This window comes from Amphiura filiformis, chromosome 8, assembly GCF_039555335.1.
Source record: "Amphiura filiformis chromosome 8, Afil_fr2py, whole genome shotgun sequence".
NCBI classification, from domain to species: Eukaryota; Metazoa; Echinodermata; class Ophiuroidea; order Amphilepidida; family Amphiuridae; genus Amphiura; species Amphiura filiformis.
The window spans coordinates 29,654,323-29,679,113 of NC_092635.1; the positions used below are offsets into that span (position 1 = coordinate 29,654,323).

Below are 24,791 nucleotides of genomic sequence, written 5' to 3' on the forward strand. Positions count from 1 at the left end.
GAAATTCTCATTCTGTTGTCCTGGTATTAAAGCTCTTATCCCTTGACCTCATGGAGCCTGTTAAATGGGTAATATTAACAACAAAAGAATGACAATTGCTATTATTATATGAGTAACATCTCATTAATTAGCTATATATTTATATATATGCAAAAGTTGACAACTTTCAATTAGTACACAAAGTCGCAAACAAAGCAATTTTGATTTTCTATTTTATTTTTGCATGAGTTCCAACTCCCAATATTTCTAACTGTACAATAAATGCTTTTAAAATGACAACTTGAAAATGCAAATCAATAGTTTAGGATGTGATTTTACAATGAGCTTGTATAGACATGCATTACATGGACACAAAATTACCAAAAATTTCTGTTAATTGGTCTATCCCAGTTGACATCCATACACCAGCTATGGAATACTAGGACCTTAATCTGCCACACAGGGGTATAGATTTTCCATTTACACCCTCTGTGTGGGAGATTAAGGTCATGTCTTCCATAGGGGTTGTGTGGATTTCAACTAGAATAGCAGGATGAATCCTATGAAGAGTTGCCTATCTTAACTGAGGGACCGTAGGGATATGCCTCCCTCCCTGCCCCATAAACCAGATGATAATACCACCACCTATTATCGGTTCGGTTTTTGCTGGCAAAAACTGTTTTTGCTGGAAAAGTGGCAAAAACCTGTTCTTGCCTGGTTTAAACCGGCAAAAACTGATATATAGTCAACCAAATATTAAAAAGTAGCACAGAAAGCTCATAAGCAGTAACACACAACATTTGGTAACTCATTCAACATGTTTTTTTGTCTCATCCAGTCCTTAAAATGGAAAGGTTTTGAAGTTGATATTTCAGTTAAATGCACTAGAGAGCGATGAAAATCCATGCCTTTAATTTCTTAAAATGTTACTTATAATTACAAAATCTGGCCTTGTTACACTCGGGAAATTATTTTTGTAACTTGTTTTGAGATGAAAAAAGTGAACTATTTATCACTTTTTTGTTTTTGCCAAGCGGTAAAAACCATTTTTTCCAACTGCGGCAAAAACCTGTGAACCCTGCCTATTATCAAACTGGCATTACTCTTTATGTATGCTGAATTGATCAAAACATGCATTCATACCTAGGTAAGGCAAAAAACAGTACAGGTACTCGGAAGAAACTTGGAAAAACAAAGTGGTATGCATATTTTGCATTTGCCCCTGACGAACTAAGAAAGTAAACAAAACATCCTCCTACATGAGAAAATGTGTGTTCATTTTAAATTTGTCTTCTGGGACAAATCCCTGCGATGAACAGAGTAGTGTTGCATGCATAGTAGCACAGTCTCCCAATGATAATATTGAAAATGCAAGTTCAAATTTTAAATAATATTGACTGACTTGGTGATGTGATAAATTCTTTACTGGGTTTACTATCGCGTTGACATGAGCATCGTACTATTACTAGTATTTCCTATATCATATAATATCAGTTATATCACACAACTAATATTCCAGAACTGTTATTACACAAGTTGGCATGATTCATACCACATCCCAAGAAAACTTTGTGCTGGACTAACAGGTTTGAAAGCCCTTGGAATTATGAAAAAATTTTGGCCTCATGAATAACTGCTAAATTGTTGGACTTGTATATAATTATTTAGAATAGCAAAGACTTCATGAATTCATCTGTGAGGTCAAATTTGGGCAAAATGCTCATTTTGGAGAAAATCCTCAAAAAAAAAAAAAAAACGTTTTGTTTGGCCCAAATTTTTTCGGACCACTTAACAAAAAAATTCTTGATTATAAAAAAAAAATTAAAATTAATTTTCAAAAACTAGATAACTTAATTTAAACCACTTTTGGTGCAAATTTCTCAGTTGGTAAAAATTCAAAAATATAAAAAACATGTCCTATTTTTATCTAGTTTTTAATTTTTTTTTTTTTTTTCAATTTATTTAAGAATCGTTTTGCTACGTGGTCCCAAAACATTTGGGCAAAAAAAAAGTTTTTGCCATTCTAAATATGTATACTTTTATATATGGTACTTTAGACCAACAATTTAGCAGTTATGAGGCCCAAAAGTTTCTGTAATTCCAGGGTTTAAGACCACCCTTACTGGCACAATTAGAAGTTGCCAATCAGAGTAACCTTGAGTGCATTATACACCTTCATAAAGTGCATTTTTATTTAAAGGCACTTTAGATACATTTTGCTTATATGCCCTATCTACCTAAGGCCAATGGAACTCGATTATTAGTTTCCGATTGGATGTTTAAAAAAAAAGGATGAGGTCGCTATTTCATTATTCATTATTTGGTCTCTTTTCATTATCCATTATGTCAACAAAATCAATGATTTTATGAACAGCTTTCTCCAAATTTAGGTACCCCACCAGTACCAAAGTATATATTGTTGATGAAAGACCATCTCAAAACAGGTATTAATGCTTAGATCATCTTTACAGACATGTTGCAACAGATTGAGAAAAAAAATGAATTTGTTTTCATAAAAATGAAAAGAAATTAGCAATTTTTGCAATCACTAGAAACATGATAAGGTAATCCTTAGATTTCCATTATTTACTACATCCTCTACCCCTACAACTAAGAAAAGTGCTGATTATGATCAGCAGGGGATGTCAAACATTTTGAGAGTTTCAATTTTGATTATTTCCATCTCAATTTTCAGATAATTGATTTTTTTATGAAAATAATGAACCTTTTGGTCAAATAGAAAAAGTGATGCGGGCGGTCAATAGGAAACTAACAATCGAGTTCCATTAGCCTAATACATTTGACTTCAAGTCTTTTAAGTGACTATCATTCACTTTATTCACCTGCAAAGTTCAGGTAACATAAAAAAATAATTTTTCAACATGAACTTTTTCCAACTATTGATGCTATCTACTTGCATTATGTACTTCCATGTAAGTTAGGCTACATTATAATTTTAGCTTAATGTCAAATTCCTTCAAGCGTAGTCCTCACATGTAGTCAAGAGTGTGCATCGAACTTTCACCTTAAATTCAAAATATGCGCAGATGTGTAGTATAGTAGTACACCAGAGGTAGACAAAAGCAATAATCAGCTGGCCTTCGGGCCAGCTGGGAAGGTTTCCAGCTGGCCCAAGGGCAAATCCACTGGCCCGGATTCTACTCAATTGTATAATTCAAAATTATGCCAAGAGCCCAACTGGCCTATCAAGATGGAAATAAAAGAATTTGGCATCTTAGTTTAGGCTATTTATTGACAGATTCCTACCAATGGTCATGATGTGCAGCAGCGTCATTTAGAAAACCCCACATGTGGGAAAATTCCTGAAGAACAACCTGTGCACCCCTCCCCCAATCAGACACGGTGAACCCAAATCATGGTTGGTACCCCCAAATAGAATGACTCATCATGCTACACCACAGATGATGTGGTATACAAGTAAGCAGTTTTCAAATTTAGTTCTAACAATATTTTTCAAACAAGTCGGAATCATTTTGAGAATTTTGATTTTTGAGAATTGATGTCACATAATTTGCCTACTGATCCAATTGAAATTACGTCCTTGGGCAGGAAATACCTCTGTATTGAACATGTATAAAACAAAACTGCAAGAGGTTACATAGGTTGCTTGAAATAAGCGGACTGGAACCAGGAGCAATTTGTTTTTAAACATTGCTCCTGGTTCACTGGGATTTTACAATAACCAGGAGCAATTTCTGAAGAAACAGGAGCAATTTTCAAATAGTAAATCCTTTTCTGCAAATACAATACAGCATACCAGCACTACTGCATCAAGTGCAAAACTGGAACCTGAACCAGGAGCAATTTATTTTAGAACATTGCTCCTGGTTCATGGAATTTTACAAAGACCAGGAGCACTTGGTGGCTTTACGAGGGCAAATTTGCTCCCAGTGCCTGCTTATTTCAAAGCTCGTACATCCAAGCACATCTTCAGGTAGCCACCAATAAGACATTTTTGGTGAATGGTTATTGCTGTTTCTCACAACCTACTTGGTTGAAGTTTTAGGCTCACATTGGCATTGATTAGAAGGTTGGATATCAACAAAATCAAATTTTCAGATGATTTTAAAACTTTTGGAAAGGATTAAAACATTCCATACAGACGATTTTTGTTGAATTCTTTGAGTTCGTCCTTCAGCATTATATAGACTTTAGTAAACATTCACTTTCCAATATTGTACTCCCAGAATGACCAGTGTTCCTTCACTCTGCTCTACATTCTACAATGTAAATTCATTCATATCAAAACCTTGAAAACAATGCTCCTGTAAAACTACTTTTATTTTGTGAGCTATTTGGTATAACAGTTACAACTTTATGTTTCCTTTTAAGTTATGTTGTTTTATGATTTTTTAAATTGCAATTGAGTTTAATTTAAGTTATTGAACACAAAGCATGAAGTACTTTCTTCAAAAAAAAGTATTTTTGGCACTTTTAAACAAAAGATCACAATATAAAATTGGTTTTACAGGACATTATACACAATACACTCCCTTGGCTTGACATATTTTGTACACATGTATACACATTGAACATCAGTTGAGTTTCAAATTCAATCATCTTCTTCGCTATCGCTTATGCAATTATTTTTAGTGAACTTGACTGATTTAGAGCTACTTGATCCTGCTTCCTCCTCATCATTATCCTCTTTGGTTTGTTCTTCCTCTTCCTCTTCATGTCTCCTTTTCTTTGATTTTTCTTGTGGTTTAGAACTACTTGATCCAGCTCCCTCGTCCTCTTCATCACTATCTTCCTTGGCTTCTTCCTCCTCTTCCTTTTCATGTTTCCTCTTCTTCGATTTTGATTTTGATTTACCGGATGATGATGATGACTCCGAGGTTGATTTGGATGAGGACGATGCTGAGGTGGTTCCTTCTGGTTTTGTGTTTTGTGAACTGTAGAAATGAAATGGAAATTCAAATGTATAGTTATATTCTATGATCATCGGGATTTCAACTTAATAGATTGATGATGTGAGGAAAAGTTTAAAAAGTAGAATATTTTCCAAAGCTACAAATTAAAGCACAGCCTGTTCTCATCTTCAAATATGAGCTGAGGTAATTATGAACAGAAATAATAGATAAGGAGATCTGCGGATCACAAGTGTCACCTGTTCTTGCATTAATTTCGATAAATTTTGGAAAATGACCTTGTGATCTGTATACCTACAACATAGCTTACATTGTACCAGCGTTCGATCAGCCGGCCATTGGCCTGTAACTTTTTGGCCTGGCCGGTAACTTTTCTGACTGGCATCTAGTTGCCGCCCCGGCTGGCCGGTAACTTTTTAAGGTCAAGCCCGGCTGGCCTGGAACTTTTTGAGGCATATTTCGAACACTGCATTGTACATAATATAATACCTCACTACTCATGGATACCTGGGACAAAAGTGTTTAGAATCCCAGTCACACCCTACACAGTGCAATTTACCCATTACCAACTTCAAAGTAATGCGCCATATTGCATTAGCTCCAAAGCTGCAGCACCCATATTTATCCAACAGTCAAATATGTTGAAAAATCACTCATGAAGTTTCATGTTCAATTTTTTCAGGTTCAAATTATTGTTAAATTATTCAAATGCTTATATTTACACCATAATGTATTTGAGAATAAACATTGACTTTGTTGTATATTTTACACCCTGCTACGACTGGTACACTCAGCCAGCAGTATAGTGTTTCTGCATGCAGGTCGTATCAACAAAATCCATGCGTGCATAGCCGACCCCCATTCACGTACACACCCCCACACCCGGGAAACACACACAGCGGCCATGCGAAAGATGGATTTTTAATGTCACAAAAAACAAAAGATCCGCCAAATGTGCAAGGGATCCGCTTCACAACCTTCAGCGCATTCCACGCTACGATATGTCAATGACAGATACTGAGATAGACATTGACATTCATACACACAAAAATTAAATATTTGCAATTAAAAATTCGTGTTTTTGAACGATTTTGAATTTTATCAATGAAATTGCAGCGATATCGTCATTGGGTTAACGATTTCCCAAACGCTGATTGGTTGATTGCGTCACTGTCAGTGATCTGTGCATGCACTGTACGGAATGATTTTTCGTATGGGTAAAATACACTGTGCCCTACCCAATCCACCACCAGATAAAGGTACTGTATTTGTTCCATTAACCACCCAGGATGCTTCAGGCGGTTAACAAAGTAAGTTTGGGTGGGCGCTTATTTTTTATATTGTTTACATAATCGCATACATGTACGTAAAATAGTATGGATTTTATGTGTAGATGGTTTAATAGTTGGATAGTATACTGCACATAATGATGGAGGAATGTGTAGACAAGACGCTGGGGTGGCGCTATGGGGCATGGGCAGTTTACGAATACGGTACTTGTACCCTCCAAACCATACCTTTGCGGTGTACTGGAGCTTCCTCCTGCTTCTTCCTCTTCATCTTCTGGGCTAACATTTTCTTTGTCTTTTGTCGTGGACTTTGATGATGGAGCTTTAATAAAAAAGTTTGATATGGATTTTTGCCACTCTGGAGCTGCATGAATTACTGCTGTGTTGCCGCCGCCATGTTTGTTTCCCTTGTTGCTGCCTGGTGAAGTAGAGCCACTTCCTCCTGCAGATGAGGCACCGAGAGATTTCCTGGGTGCCTTTGCTGCAACGGCTGAAAGTGAAACAATAATATTAAAAATACATATTGTACGGACCCCAAATCATAAACACAGGCGAAATCTAGATCAATGAAACAATGGAAATACACAAAGAAATATTACATGGGCAAAAGAATCTGGATATTATGAATTTTCTGTTATAACAAGGCGGTTCTCGAACCACGAGTCTCGCCTGCTTTTGTGACCGCCTGCTTTTGTGACCGCCTGCTTTTGCGATAACTGTTGGTAGAGAGGTAAATGAATTTGGCTGTTATCGGCTGGGCACGATTATCTGGCTGATGGTAACTGTACTGTACCCACCAAGTTTCATGCCCATGCAACAGTTTTTACTAATATGACCTCAGATGACCCCAGGTGGCCCTGAAATGACCTTCTAAAAATTTGGCTTTAAATGTTGACTGTACCCACCAAGTTTCATGCCCATACGACAGTTTTCACTAATTTGACCTCAGATGACCCCTGGTGACCCCAAAATGACCTTCCAAAAATTTGGCTTTAAATGTTGACTGTACCCACCAAGTTTCATGCCCATACGACAGTTTCTACTAATTTGACCTCAGATGACCCCTGGTGACCCCAAAATGAACTTCCAAAAATTTGGCTTGAAATGTTGACTGTACCCATCAAGTTTCATGCCCATACGACAGTTTTAATAACTTGACCTCAGATGACCCCTGAGTGACCTCGGATGACCCCAGTAATGACCTTCCAAAAATTTGGCAAAACCAAAGAACTATTTCATCAAAGTAATAAATCAAAACAGAAAGATGCTTCCTTTACGAGTTATCACTCATTGAAAGTGCTACTTTGCTATAGTTTACATGGAAAGCGACTATCTTAAAGTCCTCATATTTCCTTAATTACATGACCGATCAAGCTGTTATTTGGATATGTGATGCACAGTTGAAAATTAATTATTAAAAGATTTGGTGACCTCAGTTGACCTTTGACCTTGTATGTGACCTTTGACCTCACGAAATTGGATAAAGTATGTTGCGCTGAAATCAAATTTGGCAATACCAAAGAACTATTTCATGAAATCAAAACAGAAAGATGCTTCCTTTACGAGTTATCACTCATTGAAAGTGCTACTTTGCTATACTTTACATGGAAAGCGACTATCTTAAAATCGCTATTTCCTTAATTACATGATCGATCAAGCTGTTAGTTGGATATGTGATGCACAGTTGAAAATTAGTTATTAAAAGATTTGGTGACCTCAGTTGACCTTTGACCTTGTATGTGACCTTAAACCTCACGAAATTGGATAAAGTATGTTGCGCTGAAAATCTAATTAGGTCGAGTACCACTGGCCACGCAACTCCCCACCAAGTTACGTCACTGTACCCCATACGGATCTCCAGATAATCTGTTCGCAAGGTATTTTGCTTATTACGCATATATTATGCAAATTTGGTACTTAATACCATAATTTACGCTCAAAATCTAATCAGGTCAAGAACCTCTGGCCCCACTACTCCTCACCAAGTTACGTCACTGTACCCCATACGGATCTCCAGATAAGCTGTTCACAAGGGTTTTTTGCTTGATACGCATCAAATACACATAAATTATGCAACTTAGGTACTTAATTACCATAGTTTGCGCTGAAAATCAAATCGGGTTGAGATCCTCTGGTCATACTACCCCCTACCACGTTATGTTGACCGTACCCACCAAGTTTCGTGCCCATACGACAGTTTTTAGTCATTTGACCTCAGATGACCCCTGGATGATCTCGGGTGACCTTGACGCACTAACCAATACAAACTTGTTCTGTCTGGGGTGAAGATGCACCCACCCACCAAGTTTGAAGAACGTGCGACCCCTAGTCTCCGAGAAAATAGGTTTTTGCATTTTATGCATAAATTATGCAAATTAGGTACTTAATTACCATATTTTGCGCTGAAAATCGAATCGGGTTGAGATCCTCTGGTCATACTACCCCCTACCACGTTTCATCATCATAGGGCTTATGGATCTTACGGATCCCCAGATACAGCTCCATAAGGCGGAATTCTTCAGATTTCCAACCATATTTGTAGAATCGTTCCGCATAAATTATGCAAATTAACAACTAAATGCGCATACTTTTCGCCGAAAAACTAATCAGGTGATCAGCAGGTGTGTATCATTCCTGTCACCAGGTTTCGTTACCATGCGCCTGACAGATCTTGAGATAATCTGTCCACACTCTCCGCTATCAATTTGCGCGGCTTTCCGCATAAATTATGCAAATTAGCTATGTTAATTTGCATATTTTTCACCGAAAACATATGGTTACGGAGCAAACTTGGATACCCTTCCTCCCACCAAGTAGCGTCGCCGTAAGTCTTACGGTTCCCCAGATACAGCTCCGGACGGACACACATACATACATCCACACACACACCCCCACACACGGACAGACAGAAATAGTGATTACTAAGTCCCATCCTGAACAAAGTTCAGGCGAGACAAAAATGAGCCAGGAACCCTAGTATGTAGGTATGCTAGGTGAATTCAAATTTGCCATCAAACTGCATCATTTTACATATCAAATTAAAGCCCTTGAGTAAAGAAAGCCAAAACTGAAAACATTTTTGTCATAGCACTTTCCGTAACAAAGTTACATCTTGTCAAAGATTGACTTTCATCAAAAAGATTCTGCTAGCAAAATTCCCCAAAACGGCATTTAGGGGTGTTTCTAGATCTTAGACTCATGGCGATAGCAGCTTTTTTTAATGGAACTGCTATCAAAATCCTCTAAAATTCCATGTGCGACTTGATTATCACCATAAAAATCATATATTTGGGTCAAGTGAAGTATAAAAACATATTTATGTAGGTTTGCTACACCGACCTATCCTCGAAAAAAATTCAAATTTCTATGTAAATATTAGGCCTGGCATTTTCGGTAATTTTGTACCGGTACCCGGCGCATTTTTCAAGGCGGGTAAACCGGGTACCAAATTGCAAAAAAAAAATTCAAATTCAATGCATTTTGAAATCATTAATAGACTATGACATGAATACAAATTATCAATTTTCATATTAAAAATACAAAACATCTTGAAATTCTTTTTTTTTTCTTTTTTTTTTTTTTTCAGGTCAACCATGAATGATCCTAGCATTTAGGTCGAGGTCCAGGGACACTACAAAACCAAAAAAAAAAAACTTTAAAAAAAAAAAAGAAAAAAAAAAAAAAAAAAAGAATTTCAAGATGTTTTGTATTTTTAATATGAAAATTGATAATTTGTATTCATGTCATAGTCTATTAATGATTTCAAAATTTTTTATTTTTTTAATTTGATTACCCGGCAGGGTATTTCCTACCCGGTAATGTAATATCAGGCGGTACCTGCTAACCCGCCCGAAAATGCCAGCCTTAGTAAATATGCGTTGTGTTTGGGCCCCGGCGAATTTCGCTGACTAGCAAATGTGTTAACTAAGGTTTGCCTGGGATACCTATAGTATGAGATTAGGGAACATGGAGATGTCCATTGTCTCGTCGAAGAACGGTGTTCCCCTAGTCTTATTATTGTTTATGTTCCTTTTAGTTTAAGGGGAGGGGCAAATACGGGGGAGGACAGTATAGAAAATATTTTATTTACGTTTGAGGGTAGGCCTACTGAATTAGTACGGTAAATAAATATTAATGCATACACCGCTAGTAGAGGTATTTTCACATTTGTGCAAGCACATGTAGCTCACTATAGAAAAATTACTTAATTCCTGTCATCATGGAACATACTCTGTGTGGCTGTGCGACTGTGCGTAGTATTAAGGCTAGCTGTTGTACGCAGTCGCAGATAACCTCGCTAATATACACTTACACTTACGGTATGATGGGAATAATTTAGGCATCAGACTTTTTGACCCCATATCAATATGGACACGTAGAGTAGTATTGCACGCGTTGTACTCGTGAATTAGCATGATTAGTTGTGGAGTTTAATTGCGTAGTTGAATGTTCCATGATGTACTCAAATTAAATAATATACAAATATTTACTGCTCATGAGGGATCTGGTGGAATCTATTGGTCCCCGAGGTGAACTGGAGACCGTGAGCCTACTATTTCCCGAGACCGCCAGGTCGAGGAAATAGTAGGCTCACGGTCTCCAGTTCACCGAGGGGACCAATAGATTCCACCAGATCCCAATTTAGAGCAGTAAATATTTGTTTTATATCCTTCATTAATATATTCTTTGTTCATTAATTGGTTAAATAATAGAAAGGCCTTTATCATAGACATAGGCCTAGGCATAAATGTAGGCTAAGCCCTAGCATAATCAAGGCTAGGCTAGGCTTGCCGTGCTTTGTTTTGATTGAATACACGTGAGGCCTACATGCACAAAGCACGCACACAATTGAGTGGCTATAAAGCTTACCGTTGTAATGTTTTAACCTCTACAATACCGCCGTGAAACGAGTAACCATGTTCTCTGTTATTTCACGTCAATATTAAGATATTGTTCCTGATGTAACTCAGATTATGTCATTAAACTGCCGTATTTTAGCTGCACTTCTGTGCTGCTGCTTGTGTACTTCGCCATGAAGACAACACGACTTGCTACACATTAATACCCCAGAACCGTAGCGATATCCCGCATGATGTGGCGAGTTGCACCGACCGCTAGAACTGCTGACGCTGCTATGAGGTCATACTGCGCTCAGAGGGAGTATAGCAAAAAATATATCCCGGGAAATAGCACTTTGAGTCGGCTTTTTAACTGCTTTGCAAAATAGCAAAACTATTTTTGGTCACATGATACTCGTTTAACCAATTAATGAACGAGAATATATTAATGAAGGATATAATTTCTGATGTCACCCCCGGGATGTCACCACTGCTATCGAAGAAGACCCTAACTTTCTTTGGAATGATGATTGAAATTTAGGGCAGTTTCCGGAGTTCATCGAATTACGGAAATATGCAAAAATATGACCTTTTTAGGTCAGAATATTAATAAGCATCATGGCTGCCGCTGGAAGAAAACCTGATGGAAATTGATGCAGTTTTTTGGCAAGTAAAGCTACTTTTTTGAACGGCTTCTCAACTTTTACAGTCAGAAATTATGCAGATGCAAAATTACAGCCATCATGACTTGACAATGACATCATGATCATCGTGATGATCGTGTATATACATCATAATACATGTATATCGACAAGATCACAATCATGACATTGACAATGGTTGGTAACAATGGTAAGCTTAAACCTTAAAAATTTTAAAGCTATAATTTATTTTTTCATCATTCATGTTGCATGAAATGATGGTGGCACCAGCACGCTTTATTGCTTTACCTTTCCTTGCACTGTTGTCTGCTCTTGTCCTCACCATACTGGCTTTAAATATGTAATTCTGTTAAGTATTTTAAAAATTAAACGATCGCAGATTTGCGCTAGCTTTATACAGCACGTCCTGTTCCACCACGTACACTCACGCTGATCAGATTGATGTCAACAACAACAGTTTCGCGCCATCTCATAATAAATAAATTTGGCGCAACTTTTAAGGTCGAAGGTAACATCCGGTAAGAGAATACCTTTTTTTTTCTTCTAAATACTGCATTTTTTGTACAAAATATTAATTATAATTCAATTATTTGCCAATTTACATATTTAGCTAACTGTACAATGTTACATAATGTAGTTTTCTTATTTATTTATTTTCAGTTATAAAGAGGAACCGGAAGTTGGCTCTTTAAATATGGCAGCCTCCATGATAAAAATATGCTGCTGATGTTGCACAATGATATGCAATTCTGACAGATGTTTCTCGTAATTTTGGTGTAAGTTTGGTTTCCTAACTGGTATGGTTTGCAAGATTTGCATTCTATGGTGTTATTTAGTGGTAAGCTGTAACCATGTCATGCATGCATGACAAGCTTAATTTGTAACATTCATGAACAATGTCAACAATAGTAACTTGACTGAGTAAGGTAAGCTTATAAATTATTTTGCTTATAAATTATTACGCCATTGCACTTATAAATTATAATTAAAGTTATTTTTTTATTACTTCTGTGGTCCGGGTGCGCGCTGATGAATTGCGATCACATAGAAGTGGCAAGGTGACAGTCACCTACTACGTGCCACACCGACGACCTATACGTCGAACAACTGAATACATGCACAACGTACGGACCAATATATTTTTGTAAACATTTTAGGCCTATAACAAAATGTATATTTTCGTACAATTGTACAACTATCGTTTCTACCCTATGACCTATAAAAGTTACCTGTTATCAAAGTGTCCGCAAAAAACTGGTCATCGCAAGTATCTTTGATGCTGAAAAGTCACGATATTCACGCAGGGACAGGCCGAAAACCTTACCTCGATCGTAAAATCCAGCCCATGCATGTCATAAATAATTCGTTATTGTATTGTGTAAATGTCACTGATTGTGTCGACGTATTGTTATTGCACCTGTTACAGCAGAAGTCATGCTGAATTTATACTCGATCGCTGGATCACCATGTGAATTCGCTTATTAAAAAAAAAAAAAACCTCTACGACCAGGTTGTTAAGCATCGAGCACGCTGACTGGCTTAGCAAATATCCAATTATTTTTGTAAACCAATCAGGTTAGACGTACTTTACTGGCGGGTCACATTAATTCATACCGTAAAAGGCCGTCGCCTTCATTGATTGGCTAACGATTGCGATGAATGGTGTTTGCAACCAATCACAAAACGGGTTACAAATAAATAAGGCGCCCATCGGAAATTTTGTGTGACGTCATGCCACGAGGTAGCCGGAGGCTTCGCTTTTGCTAGCTTTAAAAGCGAGCGAGTGGTATAAAGTCAGTTTCACAGCTGTGATTTATGGAGCATATCATAAAATCTCTGAGCACATACACAGCGGATTTGACAGATAAAAATGACATTTGCAATTCTGAGCAACGGGATTCCATGAAATTGAAGATTATGCAAGTTATTCTACAGGATCGGTAATAATTAACAGCTGGTCTGCAGTATTTGAAGTGCATATTGAAGTTTGTAAGTTTGTGACTTCGTGACGTTATGTGCAATAGATATTACAGGAAGCTTAAATTGGCACGCTTTCCTGCAATTTGTCTGTCGCTTACGAAAGTTATTGGGACGTGACCTCGCTGGGCATACCGACGACCAATGGGTCAACCGGCTTGTTGTCAGCGCTCGTATAGTCCGAATAATCAGACCCAGAACAAAATACCGGTATTAATTTCTGACATGATCGTGTACTGGGTCTGAACTGTTTCCATATGAAATCTTGATGGCAAATTGGACAATAGAAGCACATGGTTCTACGTGACAGCTTTTTAATCCCTATTCAGGTTACGTGAATCACGCTATTGTGGACCATCCTTCTGATACTTGAGTGTTTGGACAAGCGAAACGGTTTTTTGTTTACCTCTCTGTTTGTAAACAAACCAGGAGGTCGAAATCGTCCTCCTCGCCGAATACGAAAGTCAGCGTAATAGTACGGCACTGGCGCTCGTATTATCGTATACGATTGGCGCACATCGTCATCATCCCTATATCTTTGTGTTAAAAATTGCCGTGATAGTACAGCGAATCCTCTCGTTTTTTTGTTCGAGATAGGCCGAGCGACTCAGGCTAAGCATACCATGACTATCGTATAGGTATCCAGACCAGGCAAACCTAAGTTAACACATTTGGTAGTCAGCCAAATTCGCCGACAATGTCAATGCATATTTACATTGAAATTTAAAACAACTGGCCGAAGAAAGAAACCTACATAAATATGTTTTCTATACTTCACTTGACCCAAATATATGATTTTTTATGGAGATAAGACAATCGCACATGGAATTTTAGAGGGATTTTGATAGCAGTTCCATTATAAAAGCTGCTATCATAATGAGACTAAGATCTAGAAACACCCCCGAAATGCCGTTTTGGGGAATTTTGCTAGCTAGCTGAATCTTTTTGATGAAAGTCAATCTTTGACAAGATGTAACTTTGCTACGGAAAGTGCTATGAAAAAAAGGTTTTCAGTTTTGGCTTTGTTTACTCAAGGGCTTTCATTTGATATATAAAATGATGCAGTTTGATGGCAAATTTGAATTCACCTAGCATACCTATATCATATGAGATACCACAGCGTTTCTATATAGCTATATTCTACACATTACGATTTGTGCATGCTCTAGTACCCCATATGATGTTTCTATTACATGAAAAAAATTTGTTTTCAGGTAAAACCAGGGTTTTGTTTCCAGTACACTCACTCGAAAAGCAGTACACTAATTAGCGGGGCCTTGCAGCTTGCTGTGGATATCTTTTACTGCATTTTTAATGTAAAAAATTTGAAATCCAATGTAAAAATTGAGATATATTTAATTTTGAGAATGACAATTATACTTTATAGGTATAAAAGAACGCGTTTAGCCCATTTAGTTAAGTTCCAGGTGCACGCCCTATAACACAATGCATATGTAAACTTTCTTTATCTGTGTCAATAATAGAATATTGATTTCAACGGAGTATTGAGCTGTATAGAAAAAAATATTTATAATACAGGGTGTTGACACTGTGTGGCGCACACATGCACAGCTCGGACCACGGAATAAAAAATGAACTGTAAAGTTTAATATTCAAATTTGCATATCAAATTAAAGCCCTTAAAGAAATCCAAAACTGAAAACCGTTTTGTCACAGCGCTTTCTGTAGCAAAATTACATCTTGTAACTTGTCAAAGATTGACTTCATGACTTTCATCGTCTTTTGTAGGTATGCCAGGTGAATTTAAATTTGCGTAAAGAAAGCCAAAACTGAAAACCTTTTTGTCATAGCACTTTCCGTGGCAAAGTTACATCTTTTCAAAGATCGACTTGCATCAAAAAGATTCTGCTAGCAAAATTCCCCAAAACAGCATTACGGGGGTGTTTCTAGATCTTAGTCTCATGATGATAGCAGCTTTTTTTAATGTAACTGCTATCAAAATCCCTCTAAAATTGCATGTGTGAGTGTCTCATCACCATAAAAAATCATATATTTGGGTCAAGTGAAGTATAGAAAACATATTTATGTTTCCTTGACCAACCTGTTCTCGAAAAAAATTGAAATTTCTATGTAAATATGTATTGTATTTGGTCCCGGTCTAGGCGAATTTCGCAGACTAGCAAATGTGTTAACTAAGGTTTGCCTGGCATACCTATCTTTTGTTAGCCCCCAGATACTCACACCTCCGTCACTACAATTTCCACTAAACTCTATGGTGAGGAAGGAACCACTAGGGCCATGAAGTTTTGGGCTAGCAAGACTTTCGTCAAAAACCTTCAGCCAACATTTAAATTAATGAATCAATTGCAAAATAAAACAGCATCTCTAATGATAGGGCAGCTTTTCTATATAGAACTGCTATATTAAAATCCCTCTAAAATTCCATAGATATGATCATATTTTTGACATGTGAGGACGGCTTCATTAGACATCATATCACATATCACCTAGACGTAAATGAGTTCCCATCCATGGTAAATTTGATGAATTATTAGATGCAGAGAATTATCGTCTACATGTCTGGAAAGAAAAACGTGCACTCGTTTGCGTGATTGCTGCAAATCCTGGTATACATGTAAGAATCAACTTTCATGAGCCTAACAATTTATAGCCTTTTACTTATTTACTAGTACCGTAGATAAATCTGCAATAAATACCTGGATGGTGAAAGATATTATTAATTTTTGTAGGCCCTATATTAATTTTATTAGGGTTATGTTTTTGGAGAGTATATAGCGCGCTAAGTATTGATGAAATGGACACTGCTTCATGGAAAATGTATTCCATGTCAAATCAACCAATTTTCTGAAAAGTTCCCAGGTGACCCTCTCACTCAGATTGTGATGAAAGTCCATCAGAATAATCTTTAGTATGCACAATGAACACACACAAAAATTTGGTCTCATAGTCCATGTTGTTTTCAAGAAATGGCCCCTAGAAGTTTGGCCCAGAACCCCCCCCTTTTTTTTTTTTTTGGCACTCGCAAGTGTCATTGGTGAATTTTTACCATCTTTGGTACCATACCTCATAACTTCCTCATAGCGAATTTTCTCTAGCATCATAAACAGAGGGTCGTTGTCAGGGGTGAACACTCGGTTTGGACAGATGTGTTACCTTAGGGCACGGTGCTGGGACCTTTGCTATTCCTCATATACATCAATGATTTGCCATAAAACATACAGTCTGAAGTCTGGCTCTTTGCCGATGGTTGTGTTATCTTTAGAAAAAATAGTTCACAATCATAACCATGATCAACGCCAGGATGACCTGAACTCACTTGTCAAATGGCAGAATGATTGGCAACTACATTTCAACATCCAAAAATGGTTCGTCATGAGGATCACTCATGCACGTTCCACTAAAATGTTTAACTACAAACTGGGAGAAAGCATTTTAGAAGAGACGAAATGCCATCCCTACCTAGGAGTTGAGATTTCCAACAATCTTTCGTGGTCTAACCATATGCCCAGCGAGGTCACATCACACTCGGTGTGACGTGCCCTGAACTCCCAATAACTTTCGTAAGCGACAGACAAATTGCAGGAAAGCGTGCCAATTTAAGCTTCCTGTAATATCTATTGCACATAACGTCGAAGTCACAAACTTACAAACTTCAATATGCACTTCAAATACTGCAGACCAGCTGTTAATTATTACCGATCCTGTAGAATAACTTACATAATCTTCAATTTCATGGAACTCGCTGCTCAGAATTGCAAATGTCATTTTTATCTGTCAAATCCGCTGTGTATGTGCTCAGAGATTTTATGATATGCTCCATAAATCACAGCTGTGAAACTGACTTTATACCGCTCGGTCGCTTTTAAAGCTAGCAGAAAAGCGAAGCCTCCGGCTACCTCGTGGCATGACGTCACACAAAATTTCCGATGGGCGCCTTTATTTATTTGTAACCCGCTTTGTGATTGGTTGCAAACACCATTCATCGCAATCGTTAGCCAATCAATGAAGGCGACGGCCTTTTACGGTATGAATTAATGTGACCCGCCAGTAAAGTACGTCTAACCTGATTGGTTTACAAAACAACCTGGTCGTAGCGAGTTTTTTTTTTTAATAAGCGAATTCACATGGTGATCCAGCGATCGAGTATAAATTCAGCATGACTTCTGCTGTAACAGGTGCAATAACAATACGTCGACACAATCAGTGACATTTACACAATACAATAATGAATTATTTATGACATGCATGGGCTGGATTTTACGATCGAGGTAAGGTTTTCGGCCTGTCCCTGCGTGAATATCGTGACTTTTCAGCATCAAAGATACTTATGATGACCAGTTTTTATGGACACTTTGATAACAGGTAACTTTTATAGGTCATAGGGTAGAAACGATTGTACGAAAATATACATTTTGTTATAGGCCTAAAATGTTTACAAAAATATATTGGTCCGTACGTTGTGCATGTATTCAGTTGTTCGACGTATAGTCTAACCACATCAACCGCAACACATCATCTGCAAACAGACAATTAGGTTTTATTAGAAGGAACTTATACTTTTGCACCAAACAAATCAAACAAAATGCCTACATGTCACTTGTGCGCCCCCACATTGAATATGCTAGTTCAGTGTGGGATCCCCACCAAAACAATTGAGATGGTGCAGCGCCGCGCAGCACGTTTTGTTATGAACAGCCATGAAAGATCTAGTAGTGTCACTAACATGTTGAAGGAGCTGGATTTGTGTTCTTTGAAAGATAGTAGAACAGCCAATAGGTTAACCTCCACAACAAGGCTAGAGAAGGTCTCCTGCCCCTGCAGGTCGACGACCTCCAACGTCCTTCTAGGCACTCTCACCAGAACTCATATCAAATCATTATACCGCAAATAAAAACTGTTATAAGTACTCGTTCTGGCCAAGGACTGGACAGACTGGAGCAAGCTATCCTACCACATCACCACGATACAAGACTCCAAAGAATTCAAGAATCAAGCAACCAACTACCTAAAGCAACTCCAATAAACAGTATTCCGCATGTGCTCATCCATTCCTGTTCGTTTGGCTTCACCTGTTTCAACAAAATAAATTTATTTTGTTTGTTTTTTGGTTCATCCCTAGATCTAGATATAGTCAACATGTCAGATGAGCAGCTTGTCCAGTGGTGCTGTGAAAAGCTGTCACAGCTGCTACAAACAGACACATCAGAGGAGTTAGCTACGTGAGTATACCCGGTAGATTTCCAACTTGCAAGAACCTTGCAAATCTATAATTGATTGAACTTACATATGTACTTGGTTCTTGCATTCTCCCGATCAAATTATATACCATTTGTAAAAAGAAACAAAATACAGTATCCGTATTTTGGGGTTCAAAGTCGTCAATTAATGTAACAATTTATTATTAACTGTTTTGTAACTAATTTTGTAAAGTGCAATGAACATGTTTGGTATTGCGCTATAGTAAGCGCCGTATATTATTAACTGTAAGAAACAAATTTTTAATAATAATAATAATAATAAGTTGGTTTGTGGCCTTGTGACGACAATCATTGCTGCAAGTGCAATGTCTGTATGTTTTGAACGGAAAATGTGTTTTTCCAAGCTGCGTTTTTGGCTCTTTTTTTTCATACACATGCAACTACCGATTAAAAAAATATATATGTATATATTTCCCAGTGCAATATGTACATTTTCAAATGGAAGTAAAAAACTTTGGGTTGAAAATGGATAGAAAAAAACACAGTCTCCACCGGGAATTGAACCCGGTATCTCTTGCACAAAAGACAACATGCTAATCGATTGCACCACAAAAGCACCAGGTGCAAGTATGGACATTTTAGAGATTATATATGTTAATGTCAAATAATTGGACTCTCTTTAGCAGCTAGTTTGGTTCTGCTCTTTCCACACAAACAATGTTTATGTGAAGGATGCGAAACCAAACTAACTGCTGAGGAGGCTATGATTTCATTCATAATTCCCTGCCCAGAAATTGGGAGTGGTAGCCACCATGGCGTTGTTTTTGCATGAATTCTTCGCAAATACATCAACTTGGAGTGTCAAATTTAAGGATAGTACACATCCAATTTCTCACTGGATGTACTCTGAAGCTACTCCGGATTACCCCCAGGGCTACTCTGTAGCGGTGCACCCCAACGTGAGTCAAAAATCCGTGGACTACTCCTATCCGGTTTTCCACGGTGTACCTCCCGTAGAGACATTCTATAGCGGAGTACCTCTAGAGGTACTCCGTAAAAAAATGTGTGATGATCTGTTGCCAGATTGAATGCTATTTTCTCAATTTAGCTTTATTGTATGCTTTTATTAGGATATATTAGGGATTTTTGTTCTTTCTTTCTTTCTTTTTTTCCTTTTTTTCAAATATATGTTAATAGTATAATAATAGAAAATAGTAAACAAGTAAATAGGCCTATAAACAAGTTCAGAAATAAGCAAGTAAAATTAATGAAGTAAATAACTGACTAAATAAATTTATCAATGAATAAACAAGTAAATAAAATAATAGGTAGACCTAATTAAATTAACAAGTAAAAACTACACAAATAAGAAAGTAAATAAGTAAACATGTGTAGGCCTATTAGGCCTAAAAAAAGAATAGTACTCGTAGGCCTAGGCCTATGTAAAATAATCAATATTAGAATGATAATAATTATCATTAATTAACTTGGTTGTTATTTAGCTTTTTAATTTGATTACCTGTTTGCTTACATGTTTTTTCATTTGTTTGAGTAGGCCTGCATTTGTATGTTTTTAAGCATTTTTCTTTGCATATTATACTTGAATGATTGGTCATTTATTTTAGGACCCCACTTTTATTCATTTATTTTTACGCTTTTATTAAATTTATTATTAGTTTTATATTTATTATTTATTTACGTGTATTATATTATACTTATTTACTTTTTAATTGTTTAGTAACTTATTTGAATATTTACTTTTTAATAAATAAGTGACCAATCATTCAAGTATAATAATAAGCAAAGAAAAATGTTTAAAAAACAAACAAATGCAGGCCTACTCAAACAAACGAAAAAACACATATCAAACAGGTAAGTCAAAGTAAAAGATGAATATTACAACCGAGAAAATATGAAAACTGCGAGTAACATCAATGAAAGTTAAAAGACTAGTAGGCCTAGCCAAAACATGTAAAATATCAAAAACTGTATTGCAAGTATATTAATATAGGCCTAGGCCTAGGCTACGACTTGCAACAGTAAAGTAATGTGGTGCAAAATGTTAGGAAAACAGCATGAAAACAAGAAATTCAATAAGTATAAATTATGAATAAATTTTAACTGTGGGTCCAATAATAAACTCCTGTAATAAACAAACAACATGGGAAAGTAGAACCGCGACCCGCAGTATGCACACTTTCTTTAAAATACAGAACGACAACATCATGCAAGCATCTCAAGTTTAGCAAAACTAAAAACATAACAAGAAACACAAAATTAAATAATGATTGAAAATGATTTTAAAAACAAATTGAGACGAAGTCGTACTGTCGTTAAACAAAAGAACAAGTTTCTACAAAGGAAACAAAACCACTAAAAAGAAACAAAATGATAGTCCGTGTCTCTGTGTGCCGGCTGAAAACGATTCATGACGCCCTAAGCAAACGTGCAAACGTGGTCAATCAATTAATCAAAACAACAAACACTGACAAACGTCGCTTTGCTAAAATAGCTAGGTATCGCGCAGCACTAGTACGCCGGCCGATTCACGCTGCTCGGGCGAGTTGTTTACCGCTGCCGGTCAATGTCGCTGTTGGCTGGGGTTGTATACCGGAGCGGACTTCGGGGTTACTCCAGGGTTGGCTCGTGGCTGACAGCTATCAGATGTACTTCAGAGTAGCTTCTTAAGAGTACCTTTGGAGTAGCTCCGATATGGCGTATCCAGAAGTTGGCACTAGAGTAGCACCGGAGTTGGCTTCTAGACAGACAATGGATGGAGTAGCAGCGAAGTAGCTCTGATATGGTGTATCCACTATGGGGTTTGCTAAGGTGTAGCTACTTGGAGTAGCTTCAGAGTAGCTCTATTAAGGTGTAGCTTCAGGGCTACACCGGGTGTAGCCGCCAAGGTAATCTGCCGCATGGGGTAAACCGTGAATGAGAATCTGGATGTGTAATGAGAAAAATTTAATCTTTTATGTGATACCAAGAACTCGTCAACAATGAAAAATATCATGGGGGTCATGATGTTGTCGATCGGGTTACGGACCTTTAAAGGCAATAACCGATCAACTTCAAAATCGGTATGGTGATTGGATATGGTGGCCTGATGTGCTGTATAGGTTTGTGTCATGTTATTTGCTTATTTATGAATATCAATGAGCTTATTTGCATATTGTATATTATTTGTATTTACAAACCTTTGTTATTTTCACACCTTTGTGTGGGGCCACCTTAATTACGAACCATGTAATTCTAGTTTTAATTAAATTGTAAAACATTTCTTGATGCAACTTATTATCATCATGATGATATCCTGACCATTTTATTTCCAGGTACCTTGTTTCCTTTGACACCCCATCAGATGTTGAAGAATATCTTCAAGGACTTCTTGATATCAAGGATTCTAAACATAGCAAGTTTATCAGAGATTTCATCAGGAGAAAGTGGCCAGTATCTGCAGATGTAGCTAAAGCACCTGATAATGTACAGGTAAACATTGCAAAAATACTTCCCTTTACTTATAGCTAAGGTCAAGGAAGTGGGAGTTTGAAAACTTTTGTTTTGGTATATTATTGGCTTTAACTTGAGAACAGCAAGACCTATGGAAATATAAATGCAATTATTAGCTTCCTTGACTCATTTCCTACACAATCAGGGTTGTAGCTACAGGGGGCGGTGGTGGGCGGCAGAGCCCACCACTCAGTTTTGGAGCCCACCACTCAACTGCAACTTAAGCATTGGAGCCCACCACTCAGAGTCCAAAATTGCACACTTTTGTTGAATTAGTCAAGAATTTGATCAATTTTCATCAAATGCCACCCAGCACTAAAAATGTCCTAGCTACAACCCTGTACACAATCAATGTATACATATGTGATGTGATCAAGCAAAATCAGTCAGAACTCGGAAATATTGATTTTGAGATATAGCCAAACAAAGGAAATATTTCCTTTTGTTTCCTCTTGTTTTTGAAACTCTTTAATTGCGCAAATCTTGGAACTGGTTGTTCAATTCAATGTGGTTTTCTGCAAAATGGCAGCTTTGTAAATGCTTTTTACTAACCCATAAGAAACTGAAAATTTAATATTTCCGAGTTCCGACTGATTTTGCTTGATCGCATCACATATTAAGAAGTACATTGCCATTTTTAGTTAAATGGATAAAACTGAAAGAATGTAGCTCCTGCCATCTCACTCGCCTAATTCAATCACTCACATTGATTGGAGATGGTCCAGTTTATGAAATGGTACTACTTGGTAACTTGGAGTTTATCCAATTACCAAATCCTTATCAATATCACATGTTTAGGAAAATCACATGATACATACCCTTGCTTTCATTGTTTAAGTTTGTAGTGAGTGCTGTCGACATCAGTGATATCAATGTTCATCCCATCAATGGCAGGAAGGTGCCAAAAAATTATTGGAATGCATGCCAGGCCCACAAAATCCACGGGACCGCGGGACCGGCGGTCCCAGAAAGAAATTAACAGCTGCAGAAAATTTTTTAAGCCAATAAAAAAAATAAATAAATAAATAAAAAAAAAAAAATAAAAAAATCACAAAAATTATAAATTTTAAAATCTAAAAATTAACTTCAAGTTTTATTATTTATTTTTTTCCCCCTTTTTCTTTGCCTCTTTGTCCATTTTCCCCTTCCCGCTCCCTATCTCCATGTTCAATTTCAGTCATTATTATCCATAAAATAAACTCAGTGCGTCGTGGCCGTCGTCCAGCGACTCGGTGCTCATTAAAATTCTGCAAGGACAACGTTAGTCTTTTGTACAGTCTTTGTGAGCCTACTTACCACGCGCTCCAAGTACCGGATTGACACAATACGATGCATGCGGAAGAGACCAGTATTAAATGACAGACACCCAACACGCTATTTTTAGACATAATTATCTTGCTTAATTTAATTATTGTTTGGTATGAGTTTCGTATGAAAATGGTATTCCCAGCATCAAGAAATATTTCTCATTTTGTTTCTGCCTTAGTATCAACTTTTAAGTCCTTTTTGAAAAAAAAAATGGTTTTATTGTCAAGCTATTTTACGAACGAGGCAATGCTGACTCGTGAAGCGAAGCAAACGTAAACACAGCCGGAAGGCATGCTGTCAGTGTCATATTATATTGTCACGGATCGAATGATTGATCACGTACCAAGGTGAGTGAATGATTTCATTTATTTATCTATCATTTTCTGGATATTACTGAACTTGATTCCATCAAATAACAACTTTCAAACTGGCCGTATTCAACAATATTCAACGATGGGACCGGGCCTGTATGCATTGGTATGGCTGGCATGGCTGCCGAATTTTGCAGAAACTCATGAAGAAATCAGATGCAAATGATACACATTTTACACACAGGATTGATACTGTTCACACACAACTATGCTACTAATGCTAGACGGGTAATAAATACACATTTTACACACAGGATTGATACTTTGTTTTATTTATTGCCTCAATCAGTCAATTGACTGACAAATTTTATAAGTTATTAACATAGGAGGACATAATCACACAAATTGTGACACAATGTCTGAATGTCATTACAGTGTGATGGTGACCATCCATTCATGTATAATTTATATAAAATTTGTTATGTATTACTAATACTATACTCATATCATACTGTAATAATACAAAAGGTACCCATTTAAAGGTGCAACATTACATATTTTCACACAATTTTTATCAATAGCAGGTCATTTTATGCTATATATGTGTTAATGTGTTTTGAAATTTAAAGTCCTAAACATTTCCAAAAATGGTCCAAAACTAGGCCCAGATCTCACCAGAGAGCATCAAAATACCTTTGGCTTCCAGGGCCCTAAGGCGGCCCTGCACCCCAGTCGTGGGGACTTGGCCTCACATGCTGCTGTGATGTCTTGCCAGCACATATTTGACAGAAAATATTTGCCATTACAATTTAAGGTCCCAGAAAGAGTCAAAATTTTTTGGGGCC

General features: G+C 37.1%; 2 protein-coding genes across 3 annotated transcripts in view; one reads left to right on the plus strand and one right to left on the minus strand.

Annotated features, from left to right (window-relative positions):
- Positions 1–1,917: 1,917 nt before the first annotated feature.
- LOC140158924 (uncharacterized) lies at positions 1,918–12,133 on the minus strand. The gene is made up of 4 exons (XM_072182198.1): positions 11,949–12,133; positions 6,389–6,650; positions 2,771–4,895; positions 1,918–2,216 (listed from the first exon to the last, which is right to left on the minus strand). The coding sequence occupies exons 1-3, from the start codon at positions 11,983–11,985 to the stop codon at positions 4,553–4,555; spliced, it is 642 nt and encodes a 213-aa protein (XP_072038299.1). The 5' UTR covers positions 11,986–12,133; the 3' UTR covers positions 1,918–2,216; positions 2,771–4,552.
- A 189-nt stretch (positions 12,134–12,322) lies between these two features.
- The window catches only part of LOC140158923 (activating signal cointegrator 1-like), a 53,149-nt gene continuing 40,680 nt past the window's right edge, over positions 12,323–24,791 (plus strand). Inside the window, exons 1-3 of one of the 2 annotated variants that reach the window (XM_072182197.1) lie at positions 12,323–12,436; positions 18,739–18,838; positions 22,150–22,306. In XM_072182197.1, the coding sequence (XP_072038298.1) occupies positions 18,756–18,838; positions 22,150–22,306 (240 nt within the window). In that variant the 5' untranslated portion in view covers positions 12,323–12,436; positions 18,739–18,755. Of the gene's footprint in view, positions 12,499–18,738; positions 18,839–22,149; positions 22,307–24,791 lie in introns of both variants that reach the window. The other variant, XM_072182196.1, reaches the window with a different exon arrangement.